Raw genomic sequence first — 11,162 nt, 5'->3', positions numbered from 1 at the left:
GTCACTACGTCTTTGTAACCAGTTAGCAGAGTCACTACGTCTTTGTAACCAGTTAGCAGAGTCACTACGTCATGTAACCAGTTAGCAGAGTCACTACGTCTTTGTAACCAGTTAGCAGCATCACTACGTCTTTGTAACCAGTTAGCAGCGTCACTACGTCTTTGTAACCAGTTAGCAGAGTCACTACGTCTTTGTAACCAGTTAGCAGAGTCACTACGTCTTTGTAACCAGTTAGCAGAGTCACTACGTCTTTGTAACCAGTTAGCAGCATCACTACGTCTTTGTAACCAGTTAGCAGCGTCACTACGTCTTTGTAACCAGTTAGCAGAGTTACTACGTCATGTAACCAGTTAGCAGAGTCACTACGTCTTTGTAACCAGTTAGCAGCATCACTACGTCTTTGTAACCAGTTAGCAGAGTCACTACGTCATGTAACCAGTTAGCAGAGTTACTACGTCATGTAACCAGTTAGCAGAGTCACTACGTCATGTAACCAGTTAGCAGAGTCACTACGTCTTTGTAACCAGTTAGCAGAGTCACTACGTCATGTAACCAGTTAGCAGAGTCACTACGTCATGTAACCAGTTAGCAGCATCACTACGTCTTTGTAACCAGTTAGCAGAGTCACTACGTCATGTAACCAGTTAGCAGCATCACTACGTCTTTGTAACCAGTTAGCAGAGTCACTACGTCATGTAACCAGTTAGCAGAGTCACTACGTCTTTGTAACCAGTTAGCAGAGTCACTACGTCTTTGTAACCAGTTAGCAGAGTCACTACGTCATGTAACCAGTTAGCAGCATCACTACGTCTTTGTAACCAGTTAGCAGAGTCACTACGTCATGTAACCAGTTAGCAGAGTCACTACGTCTTTGTAACCAGTTAGCAGAGTTTTTTTTTCCACAATATGTTTATTATCATTTTTCAAGTTTTACAAACATACAACATTTACCAATACAATACACAGACACACACCTACACCTTTCTTGCACCATTTTCAAAAATATAGTTATATCAAATCAACCAACTAGGGGGGAAAATAAAATACATAAATGAAATGTATATAAAAAAAAAAAACAAACAAACAAAAAAAACACATATTTTCAGATAAATCTTGCACTTTTATCCGTCATAATGTTCATATATGGTTCCCAGAGTTCGACAAAGTCATTTTGTTTGCCCTTGGCAATGTACGTTAGTCTTTCCAGTCCAATACAGTCAGAAAGCTCTCTTATCCACATTCTCAATGTAGGAGTGTCCATACTCTTCCAACATAGTGCAATAGCTCTCCTGGCCTGGAGAAGTCCAAAATCCAGAACTGTATATTGTTTTGATGTTTGTAGAAAGTTTTCTGGCCATATTCCAAGCACACACAGTTTAGCACTTAGGGGGACTTTAACATTAAAGATCTCTGACAAACAATTTATAACATCTTTCCAGAAGCTTTGGATCTTCACACATTCCCATAAGCAGTGAAATAATGTTCCTTTCTCATTCAAACATTTAGTACAGTTATCCGGAGTGTTTGGATTCATATGGTGGAGTTTAACTGGAGTTATATACACTCTCATTAACCATTTATATTGAAGTAATCGAAACCTTGTGTTTATTGTTTGTGTTTGGGCTTTTAAGCATGCTTCATTCCAATCTAATTCATCAATATCTTCTTTTATATCCATTTTCCAAGCGTTTAATTTGTCTATTGTTGATTCGGTACTATGTACGACTAGTATATTGTAATATTTAGATACATGGCCCTTCCCTCCCAAATTTGCAAGTGTTATTTCCTCTAATTTAGATAAAGATGGTATACACATAAACTGTTTGTGTTTTGAAGCCACATAGCTTTTCAACTGCAAATATTTAAAGAAGTGTTTCTTCGGGATTTGGTACCTCTGACATAACTGGTCAAATGTAAGCAAAACTCCATCTACATAAAGATCCTTTACTTTCTGAATACCTTAGTTAGCAGAGTTACTACGTCATGTAACCAGTTAGCAGCGTCACTACGTCTTTGTAACCAGTTAGCAGAGTCACTACGTCTTTGTAACCAGTTAGCAGAGTCACTACGTCATGTAACCAGTTAGCAGAGTTACTACGTCTTTGTAACCAGTTAGCAGAGTCACTACGTCTTTGTAACCAGTTAGCAGCGTCACTACGTCATGTAACCAGTTAGCAGAGTCACTACGTCTTTGTAACCAGTTAGCAGAGTCACTACGTCATGTAACCAGTTAGCAGAGTCACTACGTCTTTGTAACCAGTTAGCAGCGTCACTACGTCTTTGAAACCAGTTAGCAGCATCACTACGTCTTTGTAACCAGTTAGCAGCGTCACTACGTCATGTAACCAGTTAGCAGACCAGTTAGCAGAGAACGTGCTAAATCTGTTAGCCTACTGTTCCACGGTAGCACACACGGCTAACAGAAAACTGACTGTAAATGACAACACTGCAGCTAAACACCAGTCTGTTAGCATACATGCTAACATACAGACACACTGAAAGTGACCGTTAGCCAAATAACAGCAACATGTTTAACACGATATTAGCATTAGCATGCTAACTTAGCCCCGTGGTTAGCTCCTCTGATTGAGTTTGACACCTTTGTCAACCCATCAAACCACAATAGTCTAATAAAACAGACTGTGAACATGAACTGACATCTTCTGACAAAAGTCCAACCAGATAGATCATCAGTCATAACATCACGTCTCATACCGTATCAGTCTCAGATGATTGGGGGATGAAGAACTTGGTTCTCCTGTGTTCTTCCATGTTCCACTAAAAACACTCGTCGTCACATTTTACAGTTGGTCTTAAACTCATGTCCACTGACGCTGTCCAGTCAAGGATGTGTCTCTTCCCACGCACAAGCGTTTTGTTTTTTAAAAGACGCGTGGAGGATCAGGTGTAGTGGACATTTTTTAAAGACGCGTGGAGGATCAGGTGTAGAGGACATTTTTTAAAGACGCGTGGAGGATCAGGTGTAGAGGACATTTTTTAAAGACGCGTGGAGGATCGGGTGTAGAGGACATTTTTTAAAGACGCGTGGAGGATCGGGTGTAGAGGACATTTTTTAAAGACGCGTGGAGGATCGGGTGTAGAGGACATTTTTTAAAAGACGCGTGGAGGATCAGGTGTAGAGGACATTTTTTAAAGACGCGTGGAGGATCAGGTGTAGAGGACATTTTTAAAAGACGCGTGGAGGATCAGGTGCAGTGGACATTTTTAAAAGACGCGTGGAGGATCAGGTGCAGTGGACATTTTTAAAAGACGCGTGGAGGATCAGGTGCAGTGGACATTTTTAAAAGACGCGTGGAGGATCAGGTGTAGAGGACATTTTTAAAAGGCGCGGGTTTTATGAGCAGCACCACGTGGTGTCTGTCTCGAGGCAACAGTGACAGCGCCACACACAGGTAGACAGGTAGAGACACACAGAGGAGAGAGGCTTTCATCATTATTGTTAGATTTAGTGTTTAGCGGTTTTTTTCTTTAGCCCTCTTGGTCACATCGTTCCGTCCTGGATTTAATCTTCAAATTAATAAATTAATAGATCTGGAAGAAAATAAACGAGGTCTTCTTTTCTTTTTCCCCTCCTTTCCGTCAGAGGGCGCTGCAGGCTACTTCCTGTTTCCTGTTTCCGGTGTGTGTCGTGTTCTTCCGTCCGGCGGACAACAACACCAGCGTGTGAGCAGCAGCATGTTCTCCGGACTGAAGCAGCGGGTCGGGGAGGTTCTGTTACCGGGAGATGAGTTCTCCTTCGAGGCCGAGGACACCATCTCTCTGTCGGAGCCCGTGAAGCCGGAGAAGGTGTTGTGCGGCCCGGGTCTGAGGCGGAGCGGAGCCCGGCTGCTGGTGTGTAAGAGCGGCGTCCTGCGACACAAACAACCGAACGTGTTCTGGATCGACTCCCAGCAGAGGAGGGTGAGACTGGACACGGAGCTCCCTTCAGAAAAGATGCGATTTATATATTTATTTATTCATGAGGGACCAGTGCATGCTGGGAGCTGACCCTGTCCCCTGTCTGTCCTCAGTATGTCCCCGCTAAAGGAGAGACCGTCATCGGCATCGTGACCTCAAAGTCTGGAGACGTCTTCAAGGTGGACGTGGGAGGAAGTGAGCAGGCGTCCCTGTCCTACCTGGCGTTTGAGGGGGCCACCAAGAGGAACAGGCCCAATGTCCAGGTAAGACTCTGGGGGACAGGTGAGACACTGGGGACAGATAGGGTGTGTTACCTGTCCAGGTGTTAACTCCTCCTCTCTCTGTGTGTCCAGATGTTAACTCCTCCTCTCTCTGTGTGTCCAGATGTTAACTCCTCTTCTCTCTGTGTGTCCAGGTGTTAACTCCTCCTCTCTGTGTGTCCAGGTGTTAACTCCTCCTCTCTGTGTGTCCAGGTGTTAACTCCTCCTCTCTGTGTGTCCAGATGTTAACTCCTCTTCTCTGTGTGTCCAGGTGTTAACTCCTCCTCTCTCTGTGTCCAGGTGTTAACTCCTCCTCTCTGTGTGTCCAGATGTTAACTCCTCCTCTCTGTGTGTCCAGGTGTTAACTCCTCCTCTCTGTGTGTCCAGGTGTTAACTCCTCCTCTCTGTGTGTTACCTGTCCAGGTGTTAACTCCTCCTCTCTGTGTGTCCAGATGTTAACTCCTCCTCTCTGTGTGTCCAGATGTTAACTCCTCCTCTCTGTGTGTTACCTGTCCAGGTTTTAACTCCTCCTCTCTGTGTGTCCAGGTGTTAACTCCTCCTCTCTATGTCCAGGTGTTAACTCCTCCTCTCTGTGTCCAGGTGTTAACTCCTCCTCTCTGTGTCCAGGTGTTAACTCCTCTTCTCTGTGTGTTACCTGTCCAGATGTTAACTCCTCCTCTCTGTGTGTCCAGGTGTTAACTCCTCCTCTCTGTGTGTTACCTGTCCAGGTTTTAACTCCTCCTCTCTGTGTGTCCAGGTTTTAACTCCTCCTCTCTGTGTGTCCAGGTGTTAACTCCTCCTCTCTGTGTGTCCAGGTGTTAACTCCTCTTTTCTGTGTGTCCAGATGTTAACTCCTCCTCTCTCTGTGTGTCCAGGTGTTAACTCCTCCTCTCTGTGTGTCCAGGTGTTAACTCCTCCTCTCTGTGTCCAGGTGTTAACTCCTCCTCTCTGTGTCCAGGTGTTAACTCCTCTTCTCTGTGTGTCCAGATGTTAACTCCTCTTCTCTCTGTGTGTCCAGATGTTAACTCCTCTTCTCTCTGTGTGTCCAGGTGTTAACTCCTCCTCTCTGTGTGTGTCCAGGTGTTAACTCCTCTTCTCTGTGTGTCCAGATGTTAACTCCTCTTCTCTCTGTGTGTCCAGATGTTAACTCCTCCTCTTCTCTGTGTCCAGGTGTTAACTCCTCCTCTTCTCTGTGTCCAGGTGTTAACTCCTCCTCTTCTCTGTGTCCAGGTGTTAACTCCTCCTCTCTGTGTGTCCAGATGTTAACTCCTCTTCTCTCTGTGTCCAGATGTTAACTCCTCCTCTCTGTGTGTCCAGGTGTTAACTCCTCCTCTCTGTGTGTCCAGATGTTAACTCCTCTTCTCTCTGTGTGTCCAGATGTTAACTCCTCTTCTCTCTGTGTCCAGATGTTAACTCCTCCTCTCTGTGTGTCCAGATGTTAACTCCTCTTCTCTCTGTGTCCAGATGTTAACTCCTCCTCTCTCTGTGTCCAGGTGTTAACTCCACCTCTTCTCTGTGTCCAGGTGTTAACTCCTCCTCTCTGTGTGTCCAGATGTTAACTCCTCTTCTCTCTGTGTCCAGATGTTAACTCCTCTTCTCTCTGTGTCCAGGTGTTAACTCCTCCTCTCTCTGTGTCCAGGTGTTAACTCCTCCTCTCTCTGTGTCCAGATGTTAACTCCTCCTCTCTGTGTGTCCAGGTGTTAACTCCTCCTCTTCTCTGTGTCCAGGTGTTAACTCCTCCTCTCTGTGTGTCCAGATGTTAACTCCTCTTCTCTCTGTGTGTCCAGATGTTAACTCCTCCTCTCTGTGTGTCCAGGTGTTAACTCCTCCTCTTCTCTGTGTCCAGGTGTTAACTCCTCCTCTTCTCTGTGTCCAGGTGTTAACTCCTCCTCTCTGTGTGTCCAGATGTTAACTCCTCCTCTCTCTGTGTCCAGGTGTTAACTCCTCCTCTCTCTGTGTGTCCAGGTGTTAACTCCTCCTCTCTCTGTGTGTCCAGGTGTTAACTCCTCCTCTCTCTGTGTGTCCAGGTGTTAACTCCTCCTCTCTCTGTGTGTCCAGGTGTTAACTCCTCCTCTCTCTGTGTGTCCAGATGTTAACTCTTCTTCTCTCTGTGTCCAGATGTTAACTCCTCTTCTCTGTGTGTCCAGATGTTAACTCCTCCTCTTCTCTGTGTGTCCAGATGTTAACTCCTCCTCTCTGTGTGTTACCTGTCCAGATGTTCACTCTTCTTCTCTGTGTCCAGATGTTAACTTCTCTTCTCTCTGTGTGTCCAGGTGTTAACTCCTCTTCTCTCTCTGTGTCCAGGTGTTAACTCCTCCTCTCTGTGTGTCCAGATGTTAACTCCTCTTCTCTCTGTGTCCAGATGTTAACTCTTCTTCTCTCTGTGTCCAGATGTTAACTCCTCCTCTCTGTGTGTTACCTGTCCAGATGTTCACTCTTCTTCTCTGTGTCCAGATGTTAACTTCTCTTCTCTCTCTGTGTCCAGATGTTAACTCCTCTTCTCTGTGTGTCCAGATGTTAACTCCTCTTCTCTGTGTCCAGATGTTAACTCCTCTTCTCTCTGTGTCCAGATGTTAACTCCTCCTCTCTGTGTGTTACCTGTCCAGATGTTCACTCTTCTTCTCTGTGTCCAGATGTTAACTTCTCTTCTCTCTCTGTGTCCAGATGTTAACTCCTCTTCTCTCTGTGTCCAGATGTTAACTCCTCCTCTCTGTGTGTTACCTGTCCAGATGTTCACTCTTCTTCTCTGTGTCCAGATGTTAACTTCTCTTCTCTCTCTGTGTCCAGATGTTAACTCCTCTTCTCTGTGTGTCCAGATGTTAACTCCTCTTCTCTGTGTCCAGATGTTAACTCCTCTTCTCTGTGTCCAGATGTTAACTCTTCCTCTCTCTGTGTGTCCAGATGTTAACTCCTCCTCTCTGTGTGTCCAGATGTTAACTCCTCTTCTCTGTGTGTGCAGATGTTAACTCCTCCTCTCTCTGTGTCCAGATGTTAACTCCTCCTCTCTGTGTGTCCAGATGTTAACTCCTCTCTCTGTGTGTCCAGATGTTAACTCCTCTTCGTCTCTGTGTCCAGATGTTAACTCCTCTTATCTGTGTGTCCAGATGTTAACTCCTCCTCTCTCTGTGTCCAGATGTTAACTCCTCCTCTTCTCTGTGTCCAGATGTTAACTCCTCCTCTTCTCTGTGTGTCCAGATGTTAACTCCTCCTCTCTGTGTCCAGATGTTAACTCCTCCTCTCTGTGTGTCCAGATGTTAACTCCTCCTCTTCTCTGTGTCCAGATGTTAACTCCTCCTCTTCTCTGTGTCCAGATGTTAACTCCTCCTCTCTCTGTGTGTCCAGATGTTAACTCCTCCTCTCTCTGTGTCCAGATGTTAACTCCTCCTCTTCTCTGTGTCCAGATGTTAACTCCTCCTCTCTCTGTGTGTCCAGATGTTAACTCCTCTTCTCTCTGTGTGTCCAGATGTTAACTCCTCCTCTCTCTGTGTCCAGGTGTTAACTCCTCCTCTCTGTGTGTTACCTGTCCAGGTGTTAACTCCTCCTCTCTGTGTGTTACCTGTCCAGGTGTTAACTCCTCCTCTCTGTGTCCAGGTGTTAACTCCTCTTCTCTGTGTGTTACCTGTCCAGATGTTAACTCCTCCTCTCTGTGTCCAGGTGTTAACTCCTCCTCTCTGTGTGTTACCTGTCCAGGTGTTAACTCCTCTTCTCTGTGTGTTACCTGTCCAGATGTTAACTCCTCTTCTCTCTCTGTGTCCAGATGTTAACTCCTCTTCTCTGTGTGTTACCTGTCCAGGTGTTAACTCCTCCTCTCTGTGTCCAGGTGTTAACTCCTCCTCTCTGTGTGTTACCTGTCCAGATGTTAACTCCTCTTCTCTCTCTGTGTCCAGATGTTAACTCCTCCTCAATCTGTGTGTTACCTGTCCAGGTGGGTGACCTGGTGTTTGCTCAGTTCATCGTGGCCAATAAGGACATGGAGCCAGAGCTGGTGTGTATCGACGGCTCAGGTCGAGCCAATGGGATGGGGGTGTTTGGAGGAGGAGGTCTTCTCTTCACGGTGTCTCTGGGACTTGTCAGAAGGTGATTCACCCCCTCACCCCCCCCCCCACACACACACACATTCATTATTTATAATACATTGATCTGCTAATCTCCCCCTCCTCCCGTCCCAGGCTGCTGTCCCCCGTCAGCCCGGTCCGGTCCGACCTGGAGCAGCTGTTCCCCTGTGAGCTGGTGGTGGGGATGAACGGTCGGGTTTGGGTGAAGGCGTCCAGCGTCCAGGCGACTCTGGTCGTGTCCAACCTGCTGCAAAGCTGCGACACCATGACGGCTCAGCAGAGGCAGCAGCTGTTCAGGAGGGTGCAGCAGGGGGCGCTGTAGAGTCACGTGACACATCTGTCAGGACATTATTAATCAGAGGCTGTCTCTGATTGGCTGGTGCTGGAACTGACAGCCAATCAGAGCTGTTTATTTTGAAGACGGAACCTTTTATTACTTTGATATTAAACTCTTTATCTGCTGAACGTCTTTGATTCATCTTGAGCTACATCTGACTGATCAGTGATCAGATAATCAATAATGATGGGTAGAGCTGCAGCGACAAATACGTTGACCTGAAAAATCCTGAATGCAAAAGTGTTGAAATTCATCAGAGACGCTTGTTATATTTCATCCTGTGGAGGACAGTGATACGACCAGTAGGTCAACACTGTCAATACAAACCAGGTAGATTTCCAGGAGCGTTTATCTCTCAGTGGGCGTTAGCAACCTTTAGCTGAATCAACAATTACGTCAGACTCAACTCTGTGGATGAGAATGAAAATAAAACATCTTTCCCTATTCCACTGATAAAATCTGAACTCGTGTTCAACGTAGATTGATTTGGTGAAATGATGTTCAGATATGTCTGAACGGTTTAATATTTAGTGGTTAACCAGAGGATTCATCCGGGCGTGTTCACTTGTTTAGTTTGACCAGTAGGTGGAGCTACAGGCTGATTCACCACAAACCTTTTCAGACATGGAGGGAAAATTAATATTTCAGTTTGAGTAGAATGAAACTAAACATCAGAGCTGCTGGAGCCCAACAGGTAGCTCAGAGATTAAAGAGCCTCTAACTGAAGAAACCAAGACCTTAGCATAGCTATCAGCTAACATCAGCTATCAGTTAGCATCAACTAGCATTAGCTCATATCAGTTATCAGCTAACATCAGCTGTTAACTAACATCAGCTATCAGCTAACATCAGCTGTTAACTAACATCGGCTATCAGCTAACATCAGCTGTTAACTAACATCGGCTATCAGCTAACATCAACTATCAGTTAGCATTAGCTCATATCAGTTATCAGCTAACATCAGCTATCAGTTAGCATCAGCTGTTAACTAACATCGGCTATCAGCTAACATCAACTATCAGTTAGCATTAGCTCATATCAGTTATCAGCTAACATCAGCTATCAGTTAGCATCAGCTATCAGCTAATGTTAGTGTTGTAGATTTGTTGTGATGATGAGCAGCGCTGTCATTTAAAGGTCTCTCTCAGTATTCATGTGTTCATGAGTCCAGCTACTGGATTAACTCAGTTTAAATTGACGTTAGCACGGCTGTCATGACACACAGTTCTTCATAAAATCACTCAGAACATCCTGAAAGTCGACAAAGAACCGACCAAACACCTGGAACATAAACATTAGACTAAAGTGAGCCAATATTACATATCATGTCCTCCTTGTCCCCAGTATCTGCTGTGACCTCCTTGTCACTAAATGTTTCTGGTAACTGCTGATCAGTGGTCTACAGCAGCTTGGAGGAATTTTAGCCCATTCCTCAGAACAGAACCACTTCAGTTCTGAGATGTTGGTGGGTTTCCTCACATCAACTGCTTGCTTCAGGTCCTTCCACAACATTTCTATTGGATTAAGGTCAGGACTTTGACTTGGCCGTTCCTAAACATTCATCTTGTTCTTCTTTAACCGTTCTTCTGTAGAACCACTTGTGTTCTTGCTGCAGGACCCAGTTTCTCTTCACATTCAGCTCCACCCTAAGACACTTCTGAACTTGAAATGAACTTGTAATCCTAGAGATGTATCTCTCTGATATGTAATATTGGTTCATTTTCCTAAATAAACAGACCAGTATAGTTTATATAATATTTGTGTTTCATTCTTTGTCGACTTTCAGGATGTTTTATATAGAAATGTATAAAAAGTCTTGAAGGGACTGAATGTGAACACCTGGACACCTCTGGACTGATCTGAGTGGTCCTGATCAACACCGGCGGGGGGGGGGGGGAACTAACATGTTCATAATGTTTTGTGTACATTTCTAACCAGAGACAGAGGACAGAGACAGACACAGAGGACAGAGACGTGGTGTTGTCTCCATAGAGTCTTTAAGGCACATTAAAGCTGAGGAAGAATAAAACACATCCATCAATATCTGTCATCAACTCATCAACGATCAGACGAGCTCGTCCTCGTTCACACGATCAATGAAGTCTTTGGTTACAGCCAGCAAACAGTCAGCAAACAGTCAGTCAGCAAACAGTCAGTTAGCAAACAGTCAGTCAGTAACAGTCAGTAAACAGCCAGCAAACAGCCAGCAAACAGCCAGTAACAATCAGCAAACAGTCAGTCAGCAAACAGTCAGTCAGCAAACAGTCAGTCAGAAACAGTCAGTCAGCAAACAGTCAGTCAGCAAACAGTCAGTTAGCAAACAGTCAGTCAGTAACAGTCAGTAAACAGCCAGCAAACAGCCAGTAACAATCAGCAAACAGTCAGTCAGTAACAGTCAGTCAGCAAACAGCCAGCAAACAGTCAGTCAGCAAACAGCCAGCAAACAGTCAGTCAGCAAACAGTCAGCAAACAGTCAGTCAGTAACAGCCAGTCAGCAAACAGTCAGCAAACAGTCAGTCAGTAACAGCCAGCAAACAGTCAGTAACAGTTAGCAAACAGTCAGTAACAGTTAGCAAACAGTCAGTCAGTGAC

At 45.1% G+C, this 11,162-nt stretch overlaps 1 protein-coding gene across 2 annotated transcripts; it reads left to right on the top strand.

Moving 5' to 3' along the window:
• Positions 1–3,056: 3,056 nt before the first annotated feature.
• Positions 3,057–10,726, top strand: exosc3 (exosome component 3). 2 transcript variants are annotated; one of them, XM_084550207.1, is made up of 4 exons: positions 3,057–3,921; positions 4,032–4,181; positions 8,066–8,255; positions 8,348–8,557. In XM_084550207.1, the coding sequence occupies exons 1-4, from the start codon at positions 3,697–3,699 to the stop codon at positions 8,419–8,421; spliced, it is 639 nt and encodes a 212-aa protein (XP_084406333.1). In that variant the 5' UTR covers positions 3,057–3,696; the 3' UTR covers positions 8,422–8,557. The 2 variants fall into 2 exon arrangements, with proteins under 2 accessions (XP_084406333.1, XP_084406332.1); XM_084550206.1 differs by having other exon boundaries at positions 3,064–3,921; positions 8,104–8,255; positions 8,348–10,726.
• The last annotated feature ends 436 nt before the right edge of the window (positions 10,727–11,162 follow it).

The sequence above is a fragment of the Chelon labrosus genome (genome assembly GCF_963514085.1).
Source record: "Chelon labrosus genome assembly, chromosome: 8".
NCBI lineage: Eukaryota > Metazoa > Chordata > Actinopteri > Mugiliformes > Mugilidae > Chelon > Chelon labrosus.
The sequence above is the reverse complement of the archived record's forward strand: the minus strand, read 5'-3'. Positions and strand labels throughout refer to the sequence as shown.

Bases quoted from the DNA above. Each gene is read 5' to 3' on its own strand.
- exosc3 (XM_084550206.1), top strand. From the start codon at position 3,697: ATGTTCTCCGGACTGAAGCAGCGGGTCGGGGAGGTTCTGTTACCGGGA. The intron at 3,922-4,031 runs GTGAGACTGGAC...GTCTGTCCTCAG, and splicing joins TCGACTCCCAGCAGAGGAGG to TATGTCCCCGCTAAAGGAGA. The intron at 8,256-8,347 runs GTGATTCACCCC...CTCCCGTCCCAG, and splicing joins TCTCTGGGACTTGTCAGAAG to GCTGCTGTCCCCCGTCAGCC.